A 22,620-nucleotide genomic window follows, 5' to 3' on the forward strand; every position below is an offset into this window, starting at 1 on the left:
TTAGACTGTGGGCCATGCATAGCTAAACTAATCTAATTATCCCAGGCTGTCTGCTGATGAATTATCCTCGCAAATTCTCCTATTAACAGTCTGTAACTATGAAACATACTGCACTGCATATTCTTTTCCCAATCTGCCAGAAAGTTCTGTAACATATAGTCAAGCCTCTCACCTTTCTTATGCAGACTATTTTCTCTCAGACATGTAATCATCACAATTACTCTTTCTTAAAAACTTCATTAAGGGGAAAAAAATCTCACTGTATGACTTACAGCATTTCCTTACCGGTGCCTGAAGCACGGCTCAGCCTGGTACAAGAGCTTGTTTGAGGAGAAATCACGCACGTGTCCCTCACTTTCTCTACAGTGCACCACAGTGCTGTTTTTTTCCAACCAAATATATTTCAGGTCCTGACGGGATTATCTGGCTAAGGGCCACTGTGATATGCAGGCTAGCAGTCCATTCTAGCAAGGATAGCGTACTAGACAAACACTCTACATATGTTTGCATGGGGATTTTTTTCTAAATCATGTATTTCAGACTCACTGCATCTCTGTGCCTCCACTGTGAGTTATTTCACTCCAGCCATCTCCAGCACCTTGCATATTTGATATTACATTATGCATGTAATATAATGTATGCATTTCTTCACTGCAAGTGACTGTATTTTATATATACTGATAGCCCGTTCATTTTCACTGAAAACAGCTTGATATTTAGTTCTGCCAACAGCCAGGATCTAAAAAGTGCTCCACTTTTATTTTCTGCTTCATAAGGGACAAAACACTGGTATCTCAAAAAAAGCAAAAAACATGAATAGAAAAGAGTAAGTATTACAAAAATGTAGTGGCTGACCTCCATTTGGCTGTTACTCACTAATTATATAGTTTTCAACCCCTGTTACCACAACCTTTACCTGACATTGAAGATTTCCAATAGATGATTAAAATGTTCACCTAATGTTCACCTGATCTATTTTCACCTTTTTGGTAAATTCAAACATTTTTAAATTTATGTCTACTGCAGATAGGAATCAATAATGGCTATGCAGATCCTCCTAAGGTAGCTATGCAGGAATAGCAACACAAAGGAAAAAAAAGTCTATGTCACTTCATGCTTCTTATTGACTAAATATGTAAGAAGAGATCATTGTCTTCAAACACATCTGCAAATTCATGGACACAGAGTATTTGTCAGGTTCTTATTACAGTGTCACCTTCCTGGGGCTATGCTGGGAGCCACAGGACTGGTGTCATGAGGTGCCAAAAGGTATTGCTACAGGCACGGTTTTGTGGGAATGGCAGCAGACTATCAGATCAGTCCCTGATGTAACAAGCGGTCCCTCTCCTTGCCCTGTTGCCCATCTGTTTCCACTTTTAAATTTTTCTACTGGATGTCTTCTTGCTCTAAGTACTATTTTAAGATCAAGGAAAATTACAAATTAAGACAGAGCTTAAACGAAGGTATTTAAAGCCTCATGAGCTCTGTTTCCCATCTCACTGCTTGTCAATGCTGCTTCTGTAGTAGTTGGGGCTGAAAAACCTTTCCAAAACCTTATCAAAAGCGTCAAGCACTGTTTGTGTCAACTTTATTGTACAGCAGCATTCCTAATGACTTCACTGGGACATTATCAGGACAGAAATTAGGAGTAGTGACTTGGACAATATTTATTCCATGTGACAGAGACCATGAAAGATCCAGGGAAAAGACAATATGTTGAGGGTCTTCACTAAATCTGTTCCTCTAAAACAGTACCAAGATCCTATCTAACTCCTGCAAAATTTTACCATGCCTTTTGCTCAAACACTTACTTAACATTGGCACAGACCGGTATATTCTTGCACATGTTCTGTCACATTTTCCAGCAAATTGTTCTGGGGCCAGGTATAAAAGTAGAGGCAATATTTAATATGGTCTGGAAGGTGCTCCTCTTTGATAAATGGGTGCTGGTCAAATAAAACTCAGTGAATGTGAATAAAACTTGCCAGCAAACTTCTTGCTTTCATTGCAAGAGTAAATCTGGGAAAGCCACAATGTTTAACTCTGTGCTACTGAAATCTGGAATAATCTGTGAAACTGGCATAGCCTTACGGTGGCCACAAAAGTAGTAAATGTTGTCCCTATTTCAAGTTTATTTTTTAATCTAAATTTGGACAATATTAGGGTTTTTTTTCCTGTAAATGGACTTTATGTGTTCCCTTTTCAAACTGTGAAGACATGTTAAATAACAGTGCATGTGTCTTGCACCTTTCAGCCATATATCCAGAATAAAGGAGGTGAAAATTGTGACTGTGATTCATATATGTGTGTTGCTGTGCTGGTTGTGCAGTTACAGTCCCAAGTCACACGCATGCTCTTTCAGCTGCTTAAGCATAAGGACTTAGAGTAAAGAAAAAATTTAGAAGTACTACATGATCACTAATTTAATCACTTAACTCTCATAGCTTCCATAGTAATCTGGTAGGGACCAGAACTGAGAAAAACAAAAGTAATCATAAAAGTTTAGGGTTTTAATGTGCCCATTAGTACTGCAGTGTTCTTGAACACCAGCAGCAATGCTAGGCCATACACTTGTGACAGACTAGATGATTATCTTTATTTGTGTATGTCAGGTTTACTTTTGTGCACCAGTATCCCTGAACTTGCACCCAGTACGGGTCATCCTTGCCAGCCAAACGTTTTCTTCAGGCACCCAGGAGCCCCCTCTCTTTTCTGCAGCACACACTTCCCTGGAGAACCTTCATTACATTGGTAATGCATTCTCATTTATTTGCCTCTGATGTGTTTAAGGTCCTTGGAGTGCTCCTGAGCGTGGTTTAAGTTAGTCAAATCTTGGCCTTTAGGTGACAGGAGGAAGAAAAGCTCCCAACAGGCCAAAGCAGGCCGCCAGTTTTTTGCAGAAGCTGCAGAAAAGGGCAACAAAAGTCCATAAGAAAGTCAATCACACTTGATTGCATTAATAACCAGCTCCAGAAAAGCAGTGTAGGAGCTGATAAATTAAAAACTTGTGATGAAAAAGTGGCAGAGACAGCTGCTGAGTAAGGTCTTAAAGCCCCAGCATGACTGATGTAGTAGTGTGACCTATACAGTCTGCCAGTTCCCAACACAAGCAGCTGCTAAGGCTGTTGATTGAACATACAAATGTGTACCAGGGACAGCATCCAACTTTTTGCTGTGTTGAGGTTTGGCCAAGACTAAAATCTTCTGTAATTTTGCCAGAGCATATTTCTGTCCTCTGCTTGCCAAGATCTAAGAAGAGTGGTATTTTGGAACACTGGGACTTGAACTTAGAGCTAACACCTTCATCAAATCCAGAATGATTTTCAAGAAAACCTTTGAGACTTAAGACAAATCAGGAGTTGTTTGTTTACTGGCATGCCTGCTATCTCTTTTTGTTTCTTTCAAGTACAGTTGTTGGAAACATTCTCTTTCTCTTTTTATAACAGAAAAGGGAGATAAACAAGGAGATAATTACAGAAGAGGCAAGAATGGGAAATTGTGTGAAAATATATTAAAAATTCTAGAGAACAGAAAAATAAAAAGGGAAGAATTGGAGGGAAAAGGGAATTATTAATAACTATTCGGTTATCTTTTACATAGTCATAAATCAGGAGAAAGTGAAGAACATTAAAATGATGTTCACTTGGGACCCTTGGACTTTTCCAAGTTTTTTTTTTTTTCCCCTTTGGTTTCCATTTCAATTTTACTGTGAAAGCTAGATTTCAATGAGGGGGGGGAACAGGAGGGGAGGGGAAAGTGGTTTACATTAGCAGATATTTCAGTGGATACTTAGAATACAGCTTTTTAATTTTATTTTTATTATTCCTACCACCTATATTCTCCTACAAACACACACCAAAACTAAGTTACTGACTCCAGGCCTCTTTTCATATCTTGTGCTTTGAGTTTCTTTGGAACATCTACAGGGAATAAAAGATGAAAGCCAAGCTACCTTTCCTTGCATCATGTCATTAACCAAAGTCCCTTCTACCTAAAGCACAGAAAAAATGAGTTGGGGTCAGTGGAAGAGGCACACATCTGGGGAACAGAAAATTAATTTCTACAATGCCATTGTCAAGTCTGGAGCTCCTTGACTTCTGGGGCAAGTTAGGCACTGGTAGGAGAAGGTACTGGGAGACACAGGCACTAGTCTGCAGCTGCAGAGCCACAATCCTGTCTGTGTCCAGGCTTTCAGGTCTGCCAGCGCTCCAGGACAGGACTTACAGGAACAAGTGATGGCCACTCAGTCCTCATCAAACAAATGGAAGTTGCTGGTATCAATATAGGGCTGAATCATCCTATAAAGAGGGATACAAACAGCCAAAAGGCTGAATGTAGGCTCTGCTATCTACAGACACTAAAAGCGTGCTGCTGGTTTCTAAAAAAAAAAAAAAAACCAAGGGAAAAAAAACCCGAAAAAACAAACAACAAAACCCACAAAAACTAAGACTTTAGTAGCTGTCGTGCTTCTCAGATGACACCTGGTGGACAAAAGCTAAAGAGATGAAAGCATTATGCCCTCATAGTGCAGACCCTTGATTCTTGCTCACAGCTTCACCACTGCACTTACTGCAGATGCACCTATCAGCTGTCCTCCATACCTGCTTATCCATCCCATGTCCCTAGAATAAGCACAAATCACCCATGTACCTGCAACAGCTTTTTTTTTGAGCACTCATATCCATTTTATTTATTCTTTAATTATTATTCTGACTCATGTCCTGAGTTTGTTTAATTCTGACTTGCAAGTCTGAAACTAGGCTAGAGTGGACACACCATTTCCAAAAATAAAAATAAAGGGAAAGCAGCAACAGGGTGCTTTTATGGTGTGGGATAACTAGACAATTTTATGAATGCCTTTACAAGTGGACAGTTACACTCAGAGGGTTAAAGGCTTTAGATTCTTCTGATTATTAATTTATTCATCCTCTTTTAAACTAATTCCAGTTTGATTCTGTTACAGTGTCTGTCTTTTCTGCCTGATGTTTACAACTGCCCTAATGCATCCCTGTTGAGGTCTCAGAAATAAGATAGCAATATAAAGGTGAAAAAAAAAGGCACTTTGAAAATAAGCATGTACTTAGAAAAGTGTTCCTTCTGGGGATGCTTATATCTTGTGGTGAAACAAGAGGTTTCCTCAAGGATCTCATGGGTAGGAATATTAAGTTCTGGTGCAGTTCTGTTTCTCTATTTGGCTCAAAGAATTTAAAAAAATGTCATATACTGCAGAATCAATGCTGTGACATATGAGGCCTCTGCCATAAATAAGGTGACCATGATCAATTGTTTGATTGCTGGCATTGCATCTTCCAGGTTAACAGGTTTTCTTTCCTGTTATTTGCTTTTTTTTTTGTTTTCCTGTTCTTTGTATATTCTATTTCTTTAAATGTTAACAAGTTTCTTTTTTCCCTTAGTGTATTTTTATGCTTTCTTTTTGTGCCAAATCTTGGAAGATTTTATTAAGCAAAGCACACAGAAAAGTCATAGATTCATTGACTTCAAACACCAAACTAAGCAAAAAAATTACATGGTAGAGATCAGAAGGAAATTATGTAATTATCTAGACTGCTTCTTCTGGATTCAGGTTACCTGTTTACCTGTTTGGTAAACAGGCCATCCAAGTGTTGTTGCATCGTGATTGCTCTGGCTGAGGTGGAGTTAACACTCAAACAGCTGTGCATTGTGTTTGTAGCCACAACACAATGTTGAGAACACTCCAGTGCAGGGCTCTTGGATGAGCAGTGCTCAGGTGGCATCAGGGCTGTCTCTCCAACACCTCCCACAAAGGCCAGCAGGCTTGGAGAGTGGAAGAGCCTGGGAAGGTAGACACAGCTGGGACAGCTAGCCCAAACTGACAAAAGGGACACTCCAAACTATAAGATGTTGTAAAAACTAAAGCTAAGGAGTGGTGAATTTTTTTGTTAAGGTGATTGTCTATATTATCTTTAATTTTTTTTATTAGGGTGACTGTCTTCTAAAGCAACTGCTACATGTACTGAGGCCATATTCCCACCTGCTAAGAGCAATTACAGAATAAATCTTTTTGCTTCCCAGTGTGGCCTTTGCCTTGATCTCAACCAATGACTTTTTCATCTCATTTTCTCCTCCAGTCCTGCTGAGCAGAGCAAGTGATGGAGTATCTTTGTGGAGTCCTGGTGCCCAGTCAAGGTGAACCCACTGCAGGCATATCCTGGCTGAAATGAGCTTTGCTCTGCAGGGAGAATGAGGCAACGTCCTGGCACAACTGAAAGCCAGGGTTCATCTTTATACCAGCATCACAAGTTGATGTCCAAGTCCCTGCTGCCCAATTCCAGAAGTAACCAAATCTGACTATGTTCCGATACCTGAAACATCCCTGTGTATGGTTTCCAGGACAACCATGTAAAGTCCTCAGGATTCTGAGTAACTCAAAAGTAAATTAAAACAGTCATAAAGATTGACCAGCCAGAAACTGGTGAACTACTGGTGAACAGTACCTGAGTTACACTATGAGTGGACACACCTTATTAAAGCACTTTCTGAAAACAGATTACTGTAGAGCAGTCCCCAAACAGTGACCGAGTTGCTGCTCACAGTAACAGGGAACTTGGAAGGGCTGACAATCACCAAAACAAAGCAAATGCTAACACAACTATACTTTATTCTCTTACACCCAATAGTGAAGGCCAAGGCAAAGAAGGCTTTGAAACACTGCAGAGAAGAGAATACTTTTACAAGCCTTTTGGGTAGCAATTTGCGAGAACAACTCTACTTTATGCTGAAGACTATTTCCAGGTTTTGAAATGTTCTCCTTCACTTTTCAATTCCTATTCAGCAAATACAAAGAGATCATGCATAGTTATAAAATACAAAGAGGAAAAATGTATCTTCTAAGTGCTGTTAAAAACATCAATTAGGCAATAAAATGTCTTCAGCATAGCCCTTCAAGTGGTGTCTATGAATGTGTTTGTGTCTTGCAACTGGGAAACACCAGTTCCTAAAATCTCTGTAGCAGGAAAGCCACTGGATAAATAATTATTTCTGTTCCACAGAAATGTTAAAAGGCAATTGATCTGAAAGTTTGATTTGCACACGAGTGGGAAACAAGATCTTCAGAGCCCACCCCCAACAATTTATTGAACCACGCGGAAGTCTTCACATTCTGAAAGGATAACGAGGCTATATGCCGGTTTTCCTGAAGGAAGCACTCCACACAAACCCTTGCCTACGACTGAGGCGAGGCCCAGCGAAGCAGCCCTCAGGCAGGCGAGGGAGGGAAGAGTTAAATGGCGGCAGGGAGGGTGCAGCCGCCCCTCCCCTGGGCGGGCCGGCACCAACATGGCCGCGCTGGCCCCGGCGCTGGCGGCGGCTGCTGGCCGGCTTCAGGTAAAGGCCGCCGGCACCTCAGCCCGGCCTGGGCTGTCCTCTCCCGGAGGAGTCCTGGGCTGCGCGGGTGTGTCGGGCTGGCCGCGGCACGCAGCCCCTGTGGCAGCCCTTCGGCGTGGCGGGCTTGGCGTTCCCCTGTTGAACAGGGCATTCGTGCGTGCGGCCGTGTCGCTCCTCACTCCAGTTTCGTGCCCGTGCCGCTTAAACTTAATTGAATTGAGCCAGTAGAAAACCGAGCTTTGCACTGTGGTGTTGTCTGCTTGAAAGTAACCAACGAGCATTTAATTTAAAAAATAAAAATTAAAAAAAAAAAAAAAAAAAAAGAAAGAAAGAAAAAATTGACTGTAAATAACAGTTGATTTTGTTATCTACAGAATGAGAGCTGTTCCAGTACTGCAGGTGCTGGCCGACAATTTCAGAGCCGGAAGATCAAAGCTGAACGAGCTAAGAAAGTTGAATTCATAAGAACTGCAGAAAAGCTAAAAGCTCAGTAAGTTAAACACTTTATCATTAGTATGTTTTTATTCTGTTCTAGAGGTAACATTATTAACTCGAGGTTCAAAGTAAGAATATATGGTAATGATATCTTTAGGCTAGAGTTTTCCTTTTCAGGAGCTCAAGTTATTGTGGTTGTTATAGTAGCTCAGGATAGGCTTATAAACTCCAAAATGTCCTGTTGTTTGAATTACCATTTGGACTTAGACCGGTCATGTAATAAGAATTTAGTAAGAACTGCTGCTCTTAGGTACACAGAAAAGGAAGTGTGTGTGGCACAATTGAGTTCTCAGTCTTCCTGCTTAGCTGTGCTTACCCTCTAGGGACCTAAAGCCCTTAAGACATACCGACAAAAGGGGAACTGCAACTACAGAAGATTGGAAGGCTTCATCTAGAATATCTAGGCCACTGTTTTGAAAAACAAGCGTTCAAGACAGCTCAGACACAGAAGTGATTTAAATCTGCTTCCCCACATCTTGACCAAGTGCTGATACAACCACAATGGCAGCTGAAAGAACAGGGAGTTTTCTTCTTGAGCAAGTGTTTTACGCTGTGTGACTGAATCGAGTTCACCTTGATTGCCCTGAATCCTGGGTTGCGGCTCAAAATTTGACTGCTGGGTAATGTAAGTGTTCCCAAGGCGACTGAAATGAAGCATGCCATTTAACTGTGGCTCAGCGTCCCTCTGTAATGTTGTCTGTGCTGGGGCTCCATCTAGGTATGCCACTGCGTTAATACAGCCCGTCTGCCTGCACTTTCCAGGGAAAACTCTCGCAAGGCTCCCCGAGAAAATGCATGCACATAAAATGTCAGCGTGTGAACCACTGCGTGCCGCTGAGGTGATTGCCTTGTTAATTTCTTATTAAAGTTATTGAGTTACTGTGGTGTGTAGTCTTACAGCTGCAGAAATATTTTCCTTGAAAACAGTTGTAGAACAAACCAGGGACTTGTATAAAATCTAAGACAGTCCTGTTAACACAGCCTGCACACTAACTTTGGAAAAATGTTGGGACTTTGCTGAATGTTCGTGTCTTACTCAGTGTGGCACCCTTTCTTCCTAGGCTTGCAAATATAGAAAAAGAAAAAACGGGACTCTTTTATAATAGGAAGAGTGATTTCAGGGTAGAATACAGATTACTAGAGGAACTGGAACACAGCATGACTGTCAGCAGGAAAATGGAAAGTAAGTGAGGTTTAATTTGGCTTGTTTTGGTTTTTTTTTTTAATATACTATTGTTTTTATAAATGGTTTAAAAATCAGTATTACAGAGACATGAGTTTAGGTGGAAGATAGATACTGATACATGTAGTATTTCACTGTGTTCTTACAAACACACAATTCATTGCAAATAAACATTTTGAGCCTCATATGTTATTCACTTTTTCTTTTAATCTTCAATGTAAAACCACTGTGGTGAAAATGTACTGTTCAAAAAACTTGGAATCAATTTTGTGTGTATACTGCAAAACCTAATGTACTCCAGTACAGTAAAAGATTCTTACCTCAGCATTCAGACTCTGATTGTTGCCTTTAAATACTATTCTGTGTATATAGTATATGTATATAGTATATGTATATAGTATATGTATATAGCCTTTTTAACTATTCTGTGTTTGCATTTTTCGAGTTTTTGGGCAATGAATATTCCTAGTTCAAATAGTGTTGTGAGATGGTACCCAGTCTGTCTTACAGTATCTGTTCCACTTACAGACTATAATATAGTTAAAGAGAAAAGTTATTCTCTTTACTCACAATTCTTTCAACAATAATCACATAAATCATGCTATGCTATCTGATACAAGTCAAAATAAGTTGAAGAAAGGAATCTAGAAACAATTAGAAGTATACTTTGTTACAAATTTGCATGTCTTCTGATGTGCACCTTTCATTTACAGAATCTTAGAATATCCTTTACATCTTACAGTCCTTAGGAAATGAAAAGTTTGGAGGAATGACTAAGCTAATAAGTTAAGAATTTTTTCCATGAGTAAGAAGGGAGCATGGAATATGGATGGAATTGATGTTATGAGATAATAAAGAGGACAGTGATGAGAGCAGTACATGTCAGATGTCAAGGAGTGAATCCTAAAAGGAACAAAAGTGTACAGACTCCCCCCTCAAATTGCCATTTACTATGCTTAGGTTTTTCAGCATGATCTGTGCTCTTTAAGATTTTCTGTGGTCTCAGCAGGAACTTGTACTTTCCTTAATCCAAATCTTTTAGAAGATACAGCTCCTTAGTATCTAAGATGTAGCCAGAACTTCATCCTCTTCAGTAGTGTATTTATGGACTCATGAGGAGCCAATTACTAACAATTCAAATAAGTACACACATGCTTGGAGCACATGAAAGCATTGATTCTTCACCGAATAAATTAATCTTGTTGAAGTAGTACATTCATATACACCTTCAAAGTTTTTCTCTTCATAAATGGGTGTTAGTCTGCCTCACATCTCTAGAAGCTATCGCCTGCATAGACAATATTCTCAAAGCTGCCCTTTAGAAATGGGAGCTACTTATTTTAAAATCTGATGATGATGTATAGGGAACTGACATGGACCACATGGTCAGCTAAATGCAATTACCAGTTAAAATGCTTAGTATAATGGCAGTTTAATATCATCAAATAGAATTTGTGTCCTTGCTTAGATTATTTTGGCCACTTTGTTGCTCTTGTTCTTTTACTGAATTTAATGCATGAAGGAACTATTAGAATTATCAGCACTTAATTTTGTTTAACAGAAGCTAAAATCCTGCAGCAGCTATCAAAAATACAAAACGATGTGAAGAAACTTCAGCAGCAATTAAAAGATGTGAAGCCTACACCAGAGTGTAAGTCATGACAACAGATTTACAAACATTTTCCTCTACAGACAGGTTTCTTGGATAGTTGTCTTTCTCCTGCAGACTTGGGACACTCCTCCAGTCCTTATGATTTTGCAGGAACTTGGAAAGGGAAGACTAAACCTAGAAATGGCAGAAACCTAAGAAATGATGAAAAATTGTGCAGTTCTGTGTGGAAACAGAAGTTTATTTGGTCTTAAAAGTGGTGCGTGTTTGTTCCTTGAAGCTGTTGAAAGCCAGATTTTCTACCTGTAACATTTGCCTTGTGCAAATAAACTTGGTATTCTAGTAAATAAAATGCATTCCATTTCATTTATTCAGTGTTTTATATACTAAAAAGTCATTATCTTCTTAAACTGTCTGTCAAGATACTAAGAACTAACAAGGCATGAAAGCTGAAAAATGAGATTTAATTTATGTAACTTTACTAAAATACAAATTAGTTAAACTGTGCATTCAGTCCATAGAGATGTGCTGATTAAAAAGATATTTTAGTCTAATAATATAATCAAATCAAATGGATGGATTTTCTTCCACAAAATAAATCTTCTGCAAAATAAATCTTCTCTGGACAGCTATTTAACCATCTAAAGTTAGGACTATAGCATGCTCACAGTACAAGACAAAGTCTTGTTTCTTTGTCAGTTCTGTAAAAGTAGTGGCCTGCAGGTTAAATAGCATTGCTGTAGTCCAGTATAAACTATAGTTGAGTGTGCTTAAGTCACTAACTGCATTGCTGTAAAAAACAAAAGTGGAACTCTAGAATAACTAAAGTCTGTCTTATTCTGGGAATCAGTTGAAGGTTAGTCAAGATGAGACTTCTGTAAGGAAAATAAACATTTGTACTGGGATTTGCATCCAGTTAGCTAAGTCCCTTCATAAACACATCTTTTGAATGCATAAGACTTTGTCTTTTAGGCTTAAGGCTGTTTCAGATAGAAATGCATGCTTTTATGTACACTGAAATATGTGTCCTGAGAGTATTAACAAGTCCTGCATTTCTGGATATTGCTGATAAATACTGTAAACTTAAGTTATATGCTTTTTTTCTTCTTTTCCATTTTTAGTTGTTGACAAGATCAAGGAAATGATGGAAGAAATTGAAAATGCAATCAATGCTTTTAAAGAGGATCAGAGACAAATGTATGCTTATACATGCTTCAGCTACTAGAAAAAGGGCTTTCATAAGACACAATGAAAACTTTGCATTAATCTAGCAAACTGTTCTTATGATGTACTCTTTTGGTAGTGATTCCTGTGATATGTAAATCAAAGCACAAGCTATCAGCATTAGAACCTTGATAAACTGCCTTTTAGAGAGGGTGTTTATACAGCTATTGCAGCATTCCACTGTAATAACGATTTGCTTATGAATAGGCTTTTTAGAGAGGCTGTAGAAGAGACTAGATTGTGGGGGTTTTGTTGTTGCTGTTGTGTTGTCTAAGCAGGGGACGGGGTTGGAGACTTCTTTGGGGGGTTTCTTTTTTTCCATACTGGTGTCAGGAGGGGATTGAGTTAATTGTATGCATGCCATAAATGTGTTCTTTCAGTAAAAGGGTAACTTAATTCTCATTGTGTAGGGCTTTATTATTGGATCATTACAACTGTGCTGTTACCACTTCAGTTCTTAATCTTTGAAGAATAGCTTTTGTGTGGCATTGAACAATTCCAAAATTCATTTTTAGTGAATGGACAATGAATACTGGACTTTTTTTTCTTTCCTTACATTTCAGTGTTTGTCTCTTTTCAGATATCAACAGCTTTTGAAAGAGGAAAAAGCTGTCATTAATGAGCTCAGTCTCTTTGAGAGAAAAGTGGAACTGTGGGCATTAGGGGGCTCAACAGCAGAAAAGGTTTGGAAATTACCATCAGCCAGGATCACAGTTGATAAAACACTGGAAAATCATCTACCAGAAGAAGTAATAGAGTTTGAAAGATTTCTTCAACGAACAGGGGGGAGGCAAGGAGGCTGGGATGATTATGATCATCAAAATTTTCTGAAAATACGGACAAAATATAGAGGAAGGCTGTCTTACATAGATGAAGCCCTTGAGTATCTCAGCGGAAGAACAAAAGAAGATATAGAACAGCATGACAAGTGGTATCAAGAGTATGTAATCTTACATGAAAGAAAGAAAGAGGTAAAATAACTAAGGCTTTTGAAGATTTCAGAAAAAATACTTATTTTTTAAAATGAATACTTTCTTGGTTTTGTATCTGCCTCTCTGGTAGTAGTGCTAGGGAGATTTCTCTTACAGTTGATGGTATATAACGGAGGTCTTTAGTATCCCCAACCTGACAGAGTTATTTGTCTTTAATAAATAATGACAAATAAGCAAAGACCTAACAATACAGAAAAGTGGGCTGTGTATTGCCAAAGTATATTATAAATGCTTTTGAAGTCAATGATCTAGCAAATTAGATGCCACTAATTAGAGCAGTTAGTGATCCTGTCTTCACATTACATATGTCTCTAAGAATGTCTGTCCCATGGTATAAGCAATACACCTAAGACATGCAGAATGATTCCCTCAAGAACTATCCAAGTAATAAAAGATAAACTGAATAAGAAGTACTATAAAGTACTATATATATATACATACATACTTATATATAAAGTACTATATAAAAATATATACTATATTTATATACTATAAATACTATAAAGCACTATATATAGTACTATAAAGAAGTACTTTATAGTACTATAAAGTAGTGTTAAAAGTACTTTATACTATAGCATAAAGTACTGTAAAGTACTATATAGTATTTTATAAAATATAAAGTACTATATTCTTTTTTTAATTGAAAAAAGTAAGAACTGAAATACATTTGCATTAAAAAAGCATATTGCATCAACATTCATAACTACCCAAAGTTTTTATGATTGCTATAACTGAAACAGTTTTAGAAGACATCTGTTAAACCTGCTTGTGTGATCCATAAAATAGAAAAAAGAGAAAACATACAGGTGTTTCTTGTTTTTAAATTTTGGCTTTTGTAGACTTTTAATTTCTATATGCATTTTGTATCCGTGGAACAAATGTCTTCACCAGACTGAATGAATCGATGTGAATATGTAAAATTTTCATGAAAACCTTGGATTTTTCTTATGGTGTCTTGCAGTCAATTAAAAAGTGGAGAGAAAAGCAGCAGCAAGAAAAAGAAAGAAACTTGAAGGAAAAAGAGAAATCAGAAAAAATGTCCAAGGAAAGATGGCTACAGCGTGAAGAAGCTCAGAAGCAAAAAGCAGAAGAAGAAAGAAAAAGAAAACAAGCCACAGTTGAAGTCTGGAAGAAACAGAAAGTAGTAGCATTTGCAATAGATCAAGCCTCACAACTAAAACTAGAAGAGAAAGAGAAAAAGCAACAAAAAGAGCGCCAAAGCCATGTGACGTTACTTTTGGAACGGAATACTTTGCAAAAAAAAGTAAAGCAGCAACTTGAAAAACTTGAAAATGAGAAGAGAGAGGCAACTGAAAAGGAGGGCAGGAAGAAAACTGGTGCAGAAGAAATTTCTAAGTTTCAAGAGCATGTATGTAATTTCATTTTTGCATGTCATTGTTTTAAATTTGATACATCCTCCTTCAATATAATTAGTTAAAGAGGTTTTAAAATCCAGGTTTCATTACTCTAAGTCCATTATTGATTCATTACAAATAACAGCATCTATTGCAAACAAACAGTATGAAACTTGATTTTAGACAAAGATGCTCCTTTTCTTCAATATCTAAATTTTACAGGATTACTCAAACTCATATTTCTTTATCCATATAGAAGTGGTTTTATATCTTTAGTATATAATTTATTTGGAAAAAAACTACTTGGGCTATGCTGCCTAAGAAGACATCAGAGGACTTGAGTATCATATTCAGATGCGAGGTAGAAAGAGTTGTTTGAGTATCCTGTGGGTTTTGGTACCTGTTAGGCAAAGTCAGGTCCCATATCAGTGTAAATGCAGTTACTGGAGAATTGATATTGTTAGCATTCACACTAAAGTTTTATAAGCACAGTTTAAACTACTGCTTTTTCTTTCCAAGCTATGTAAATTTGTCTGTGCAGGACAAGGTATGGCACGTAGCTACCTAGCAAAAACTTATTCTTTACCTTATTCTTTACTATTACAATTTCAAAACAAAAACAAACAAAAACCAACCAACCACCAAAAAAACCCACAAAAACAAAAAACAAAACAAAACTGTGAAAATGCTGCATATATATTTTTATATAATTTATTTCCAAAGAAAAGTTTGCTTTTTCACTCATTGTGTTTCAGGATCTACATAAACTGGAGCTAAGGGTTTTTCAGAAACACACTAAAGAAATAGAGAAGCAAGAAAAAGAAAAAAGATTGGCAAAATTAAGAGAGAAGGTAACTTCTTGTTTGTTTTAACCAGAGATGTGTGCAGCTTGGTGGCTTAAGCAGACTTTTATTTTTTTAATTGATCTAAAAAGCAATTGTTTTTAATTATCTAAATAAAGGAAAACAAAAAGTCATGCCGGTTATCAGGAGACAGAATTGCAGCAGGCATAGTTGTTCCTGTGTTTAAAAAAAACGGGGGAAAAAACCCCTAGAATTTACGTATCTCACGGCAGTATTTCACTGGGTATGGCCTACCAGTCATAAAAGTGAGCAGCAATATGGGTTGGAGGCTTTCATTGCTTCAAGTAGTTTTCAACCATTAGTTAAATAAGTAGACTCCCAGAAGCATTTTGCATACACTGGGTTTTACAAGAGTTTAACCTTTTAAACCATTAAAATTTAATGACAGCAAGCAGTGTCACCATCTTCTACGGTGAGGAACCAATGAGGCTTATGGAAGTCCTTTTGTGAAAAAGACGGATTTTTTTTTTTTTTTTTTTTTTTTGGTTGTTTGTTTCACTCTGAGGTCGAGATTCGGGTCACCAGAGACCGACCCAGGTTGAACAGACCTTCCAAGGGCTCAGAGGAACGCAGGCAAGAGCTGGCACCAGCAGCTGCAGAAGGGTTGTTGCGCGTCTCTCAGAGGTGAGGAGGGGACCGATGGACATGCAGCATGACAAAAGTGCACTTCTATACTTTATGCCTTTTTGCTTTGTTGTCAGAGCCGTCCCAGCCTGGAGAGGAGGGTCGTAGCTGTGCGCCAGTCTGTTCCTGTCGCAGGACGAAGCAGCAGCCAGCACTTCCCGGGCACCGGCACAGAGCTGGCTTGACCCATGGCGTGTATTACCTCTGTATTTTGCGAGTGTCGGGTTTGACACGCCGGCTGTCAGACCGGCCGGCTGTGATGCCCCTTGGCATTAAAAGCGCGTTTTCCCCGTAGCTGGTTGTGGCAGCCCCTTAAGCTTGGGGTCACCACCCTGGCCCCCGCCACAGTTAACTGAGGCGCCCGCTCCCCTTTTCGCCCCCGCTCCCCTTTTCGCCCCCGCTCCCCTTTTCGCCCCCGCTCCCCTTTTCCCCCCGCTCCCTTTCCCCGCTCCGTCCCCCTTCCGTTCCGTTTCCCCGCCCCGGGGCGGGCGCAGCGGGTGACGCGATCCGGGCGCGCCGGGCGCGGGCATCAGCGGCGAGATGGAGATGGCGGCGGCGGCGCCGCCGTGCCCGGGGGAGCCGGAGCGGCTGGACTTCCTGCGGGAGCGGCACGTGCGCTTCTTCCAGCGGTGCCTCCAGATCCTGCCCGAGCGCTACTCGTCCCTGGAGACCAGCAGGTAGCAGCGGGCCGGGCTCCTCCGGCGGGCCGCGCGGCGGGAGGCGGGACGGGCGCCGCCGTGTCCGCCCGGCGCCCCCGCCCGTCCCGGGCCCGGCCGCGCTGCCCTCCCGCAGGCCGGTCGCGGTGACGGGAAGCCCCTTCCAGAGCGCTGCCGCCTCCCGGGGCAGGGAGCAGCGCCCTGCGGCCGGAAGGAATAACCCCTATAAATCTGCCCACCAGCAGACGGCTCCCAAAAAATATGTGTTAATGTAGGGGTGTAGTCACTGCTCGCGTAAAGTGCTTGACATCCACGAGGGAAGACTCGTTGATCCTTCTAATCTGCTTTGAGTCCAGTGCTTCACTCTCTTAATCTGCTCTGGAAGCCATTTTAAAATAAACCACTTAAGCTTCACTTTGGCACGTAGAAGACTCTTGTTTCATGTAACAAATATTTTTAAGTATTCATTCCCTAGTATAAAAGATAAAATGCTAGTGAAGTATGTTCCTCACGTTGAATTGGAGGGACATTTATTCCTTTAATGGCTTCAGAGTGTACTTATTTGATATTCTTCAAGTCTTCACTTAAGATAGTTACATTGGAGGTGTAAGAATGCCAGTATTGTGATTATGAAGCTGCATTTGATTAAATGTTGGGGACACACGGATGGTTTGATAATCTTATCTGGCCAATAAAATAGTAAGATTCTTTTAATTTTGTGATGTCTGGCAAGTCATCCTGTGCGGAATGCTCCATGGCTTTGGTCAGGTCATCCTGCTTTATTTCGGATCACAAACATCTGCCATAAGCATGTAAGGAATAGAACAGATAGTGCTGAGCCGTGTGTGAAATAACACAAGTTGATATTGAAAAGTTAGAAATGGAACTACTGGAGAGGAGCCAGCAGAGGGCTTCAAAGATGGTTAAGGGACTGGAGTATCTGTCCTGTGAGGAAAGGTTGGGGGAGCTGGGCCTGGTCAGCCTCAAGAAGAGATGACTCAGAGAGGTAATGATTGCATCTTACCAATGCATTCAAGCATGTTAAAGGGTAGGTGGTGAGAAGGTGGGGACAGACTCTTTAAGTGGTCCCTGTGACAGGGCAAGGGGCAGCAGACAGAAACACAGGAAGGTCCATCTCAATATGAGAGAAAACTTCCTCATGTTAAGGGTGACTGATGACTGAAGCAGACTGTCCAGAGAGGTTGTGGAGTTTTCTTTCTTGGAGATATTCAAACCCTGCCTGGACACAATCCTGTGGATAAACCTGCATTAGGAGAAGAGGGTTGTACTAGATGATCTCCAGAGGTCTTTTCCAACCCTAGCTATTCTGTAATTTTATAAAATTTTGGTTGCAGAGCTGTAAATAATTTATTCATTAAAAACTAGCTGGTATTTCAGTCTACTTTCTCATTTATTTTAGGTGACAGCAAGGGGAAGTCTAGCATCCTATGCTCAACTTGTATAGGCCTTAAAATTACCACAGCATGCAGATCTACTAGAGTTATAACACAAATAGCTAACCTTAGCCCCACTGACATTTGAAAGCAGCTAAAGAAATGGGATGTCTTCAGCCTAGAGAAGAAGGGATCTAATCACAGTCCTCCATTGTGGGAAACTACCTACCAAGAGAGATGGAAGTGTACTGTTTGCAAGGGACCATGGTAACGGGGCAGGGGGCTGTGGGAGTGGGTATGTCAGGGAGAATTGCGTGGCTGCAGGAAAAATATTCTCACTGTTAGAAGAATTAACCATGAAAAGCTTCCCTCTTGAAGTGATGGAGTCACCTTTGAAGGCTTCTCAAGGTCCTGGGTCGTCTCTGAGGCCCTGTGTTCTTCAAAAGGTGGGACCGGTGATCTCCAGAGGCCCATGACAATGTAGACATGTTCTGCAGGGGTGCACACCTGTCTGTTGGCAAATTCTAAGTGTGGGATTGAACCATAAATGCATCATCTCCAGTTTGACTTCAAGGATATTAAGTTTCCCTTTTTGCCAAGTTCAAGGTCACCGAGTTCAGCAAACCTCTGGAGCTGATACAGCTGCAGAAAAAAATGCTGTTATCCTTTTCTTCAAATTGGACTGATTCCATTTTGAGTTAGATGGGGAAAGTCAACTAAATAAGGGAGAGATTTGTTAAATAAATAAATAAAGTCATTTGTCAGATTTTTTTTTTTCACTGTGCTGCAGTATAAAGCTCTGTTTCTTGACACCAGACAAGGGTGCTAGAGAGTGAAATTTCTCTCACTGTGCTGGTGCATTCCAACTTAAGCTGTAGACTGTCAAACAATAATGGGGAACAAAGAAAAATCATTTCATGTTCTCTGCTCGACTTTTTGCCTCAAAGCCTTTGTAATTATTTTTATCTGTAGTTATTTGGATGCAACTGTAGTTGCAGCAAGAGTAGTTTTTAAGTATTCTGATTGGTAGTGTTTCATACAGACTGATTGTCAGCACTGAGGTTTTGCAGGAGAATGCAGGTTTCCTGGTCTCTAAAGTCTTTTAAGAGTCTGGTACTTCGTGGTGCTCTTTGTAGCACACTTAAATAATTTTCTCAAACTCATCACTTCAAATGCTTTCTGAATTCTGTGAAACTATAGTCTTTGTCCTTGCTTGAAGACAAAGGCATCTGAATCTGCCATCCAAAGTGTCCTGTTGGCCATCCTCTATTGAAATGGCTGTAGATAAAGTTTTTACACTTCTTGGCATGTGTGTTGTCACCTGAGGTGCTGCCAAGAGTTGTTTTTGCTAGGACATATGTTTTCTATGAGGGAGGATAGCATACAGAGTAAAGATGTGGTGCCTGAACAGCTGTGTTGCAGCCCGTGTATGGCCAGTGGTGCCACTCTGGCCCACTGTAAATAAATTCGAACACACTACAGGCTGTTCTTTAGTAATGCTGGAGACAGTCAACTCCGAATAAATGAACTGAACCCTAACTATATGTAAAACCACTTTTTAAATTCATACATATGACATACCCATTTTTATGGGTATGTGATGTATTACATGTAGATGAGATTTGCTGTCTGTGTTGTATGCATAGCTTTGTGGTTTTAGATCTACTTTGCAGCAATTTCTAGTGCTGGCTGATGTTGGCATGTTGTCTGTGCCTGATTGGAAGTAACTTAGGGGTAAAGTAGAGTGAAAATGTCTTTTTAATAAGTCTAGTAAATTAAATTGTCAGTGTCTGTGAAAATCAGAACATACAGGCAATGTTTCAAAGAAATAGTTTATTGTAGGTGAACAGTAATTCCTTGGGTTTTTTTAATAAAAGTAGTGATTTTTAAAAATTAGTTATTTGTTATGCAGGGTCAGATTTGGGTTTAAACAGAGATCTGATCAATGGTAAAAGTTGATATAAGCCTTGAAGTATTAATTTTGCACTTTGAAAGACAATTTCTTAGTAATCAGAAGAGTTAAAATGTACTCTTGTTCTACATAGAAATAATTTTGTGTGCAACATACTTTTTTTGCTTTCTCTACTCAAAAAAATTATTTGAAATAATAACAATAAAGATATATAGCCCACTGGTAGGCATTTCACCCTAGGAGGTTGTGCCATTGTATTGAGATGAGCATTTGCTGCATTGTCATTTGGCTGCTGTGTTTTAATTAGAATAATTCTTCTGGATGTGTGCTTTGGGCTGACTCACATCACCATTTTTTCCATGGTCTTACTGTTTGTGGTTCTGATGTAGAACCTCATGCAGAAATTAAGTGGCTGTGGAGGCTGCTGTCCACATCTGTCTCTTTAGAGGCACCAGCTACTGGTGGCCAAGGTGGCTCACCAGTTTGTGAGGTAAATACGAATTAAAACTTAATCTTGTAAGGAAAGTTGGTATTAACTGTTGGTTTTCCTTAGCATGCTGAATTGTAGTTTCTGCATGTGTAACAGTTGTTTCACAGTCCATCATCTTATCTCGTATAAGGAGAACAAGAATTTCTAGAAGGATCAGCAGACAAGTGTGGGCGGCAAAATATACATTCAGCTAATTTTAGTCTGAGTCAGAACATCCAAGGTACCATTACATGAGCATTTTCTCTCACAGCAAGTTCTCTCAAATTCCTAACCCAGTGCTGTTGTTTTGGTGCTCTGTCAGAGTGAGTTATGCACTGTTTGGAGTGGCCATGCTGTGGGTAGCTGCAATGGTTTGAGTTAAACCCAGCGAAGAAGGTGTTAGCTAGCAGGTATGATAGCTGTCATTTGTGCAAGGAAATGAGTTGTAAGAAAGAAGGACATTCAGCATGCTAGCTACTCCACTGCTCTGTTGGATGCTTGAATATCACATGCTTAGTTTTCGATATTTAAGTAAGCTAGTCAACTAGGCTGCTTTACACCCAAGGACCAGAAATAAGTACCTCTAGATGTTAATTCACCCCATTTACCTATTTATGCATTGTTTGCTTACAAAGTAGGCCTTGCTGTTTGACATTGACATCTAAGCATCTGAAATTGAGTTTGGGACACAATGAGAGGTAGCTTACTATAATTAAGGGTTAGCTTGCATGTGCACCTAATGTTTAGGGGATTGTTCATGTAAGAATTCTTCATGGAGAACTAGTGCTCCATATGTTAATACTATAACCTAGTTTACTTTTGTAGTGGGTTGTTTTGTTGGGGTTTTCTTTCAGGTAAACAGGCCCTTAGGTCTGATTGAATATCATTATTGTTTAAAAGGAGGGACAACTTATATGAAAAACCTTGTTGAGGCAGAGAAATGTTTTCAGTACAAAGAACATTATTTTGTCCAGTAGATGACTTTTATGTATTCTAAGCTAGGCTCTGTGTTGCACCACTGTCAAAGACTGAAAATTCATAGATGTATCTGTTGCTGCAACCATTTGTTAATTTCCCCATGATATTTATTGTGGGAAGTGTAAGTCTTATCTTTTTCTTTTAGGTTGACAATTGCATTTTTCGCACTCTCTGGTCTGGATATGTTGGATTCCTTAGATGTGGTGAACAAAGATGATATAATAGAATGGATTTATTCCCTTCAGGTCCTTCCCACAGAAGACAGTGAGTGAGTTTTTAGTTTTTTTTATTGATATTAACATTTTTACTTTTGCTTTTGACTTGGGGAATAGTGGATGGCTCTTGTTTTTATAAAATACAAGGTTGACCTTCCTGAAGTGCAGTCCTGATAATTTCAGGTAGTGATGTTGAGCAAATCTTGGATATAGATCTCTCATAAATGATAAAGCTAGAAAAAGCAGAAATTAATTTGAAGATAAGCCAGTATAAGTATAAAATAGGATCATAAAGTTGCACCTTTAGGCATTTCAGAAGAATGTTTCACCTGGTTCTAAAATAAATGCATATGTTGTGAAAGTATTACAAGTCTAATAGTGATTATATTGACTTCCACTCCAATGCCAGGAGCTGTGATCACAGGTGTGGTTATTTACAACAGCTTTTGGAGAATTGGAGGTGTAAGGGTAAGAAGCAAAAAGGATAAACACAGTCCCTGATTGATGTTCCTTAGCTCTGTGAAGGTTGAATTTACCCAAGGTTTTGAGAAGGAATAATACTGCTGCTGAATCACAGCTGTCCTCAGATTGGAAGGTGCGTAGCAGAAAAGGTGGCAAGGGAACTCACGGGAAATGTCCCTTTCCTGGTTGATTTGACAGAAATTAGGGAGGTGCTGTTCTTGCGAGTTAGTTGGTGTTGACAGGTTTTTTTTGTGGCAGCCCAGGTGACTGGCTGGTAGCACTAGAAGGGGTGGGAAGGAGGGAGGGAGACCTAGGTGAGGCACTGCTGCTCTATGACAGAAGGTGCTGGCATGTTAAATGCTGGTGTGGGCATAGCTGCAGGCTGGTGGTGTCTAGCGAAAAGGCAATTCCATTAGCCTGTCAGTAAAATCATGAACATGTACTTTGGATGGATGTAGAAAGAAAATTGTATGTTCCCTTCTATTGTCTATTGTAATTATATACAACAAATTAGATCTCAAGTCAGTTTTGTGAAATAAGCATATGGAAGTCAGGACTGCTGATGCTTTATTTTTACAGTAATAAAAAACCTCATTTTTCTTACTCTGGAGATTTAGAAACCATCAGATCCACCACAGGAACTAGTTCTGATGGATTTATTTTTTCTTGTATTGTATTCCAGGATTGATTCCTGAAAATTAGGAGCTTGAATTACATGAATATTCCTACAAAGTTAATGATTAGAAGGTTCCTGTGCCTTACTGTTAAGAAATCTTGACATGGTGTGCATGCTTTGTTTCTAGGAGTTGCTCACTTTTTGA

At 39.5% G+C, this 22,620-nt stretch overlaps 2 protein-coding genes across 4 annotated transcripts in view; both read left to right on the top strand.

Moving 5' to 3' along the window:
• The first annotated feature begins 7,308 nt into the window (after positions 1-7,308).
• On the top strand, positions 7,309-15,921 carry CCDC112 (coiled-coil domain containing 112). Of its 3 annotated transcripts, none has more exons than XM_058865213.1 (10): positions 7,309-7,365; positions 7,740-7,855; positions 8,922-9,043; positions 10,605-10,694; positions 11,774-11,849; positions 12,457-12,847; positions 13,833-14,240; positions 14,982-15,077; positions 15,595-15,713; positions 15,791-15,921. In XM_058865213.1, exons 1-10 carry the CDS (start codon positions 7,318-7,320, stop codon positions 15,819-15,821), a joined length of 1,497 nt encoding a protein of 498 aa, XP_058721196.1. In that variant the 5' UTR covers positions 7,309-7,317; the 3' UTR covers positions 15,822-15,921. The 3 variants fall into 3 exon arrangements, with proteins under 3 accessions (XP_058721196.1, XP_058721197.1, XP_058721198.1); XM_058865214.1 differs by lacking the exon at positions 7,309-7,365 and adding an exon at positions 8,623-8,699 and having other exon boundaries at positions 7,734-7,855; XM_058865215.1 differs by lacking the exon at positions 7,309-7,365 and adding an exon at positions 8,184-8,485 and having other exon boundaries at positions 7,766-7,855.
• A 203-nt stretch (positions 15,922-16,124) lies between these two features.
• PGGT1B (protein geranylgeranyltransferase type I subunit beta) overlaps positions 16,125-22,620 on the top strand; it is a 33,479-nt gene continuing 26,983 nt past the window's right edge. Inside the window, 2 exon segments of the mRNA XM_058865216.1 lie at positions 16,125-16,390; positions 21,268-21,386. Coding sequence (XP_058721199.1) covers positions 16,254-16,390; positions 21,268-21,386 — 256 coding nt within the window. The 5' untranslated portion in view covers positions 16,125-16,253.

Source organism: Poecile atricapillus, chromosome Z (assembly GCF_030490865.1).
Source record: "Poecile atricapillus isolate bPoeAtr1 chromosome Z, bPoeAtr1.hap1, whole genome shotgun sequence".
NCBI classification, from domain to species: domain Eukaryota; kingdom Metazoa; phylum Chordata; class Aves; order Passeriformes; family Paridae; genus Poecile; species Poecile atricapillus.

Excerpts from the sequence above, each read along its gene's own strand:
- CCDC112 (XM_058865213.1), top strand. The coding sequence starts at position 7,318 with ATGGCCGCGCTGGCCCCGGCGCTGGCGGCGGCTGCTGGCCGGCTTCAG. Across the intron at positions 9,044-10,604 it reads TGTCAGCAGGAAAATGGAAA|AAGCTAAAATCCTGCAGCAG; the intron begins GTAAGTGAGGTT and ends TTTGTTTAACAG. Across the intron at positions 15,078-15,594 it reads TGGCAAAATTAAGAGAGAAG|GTCGAGATTCGGGTCACCAG; the intron begins GTAACTTCTTGT and ends TTTCACTCTGAG.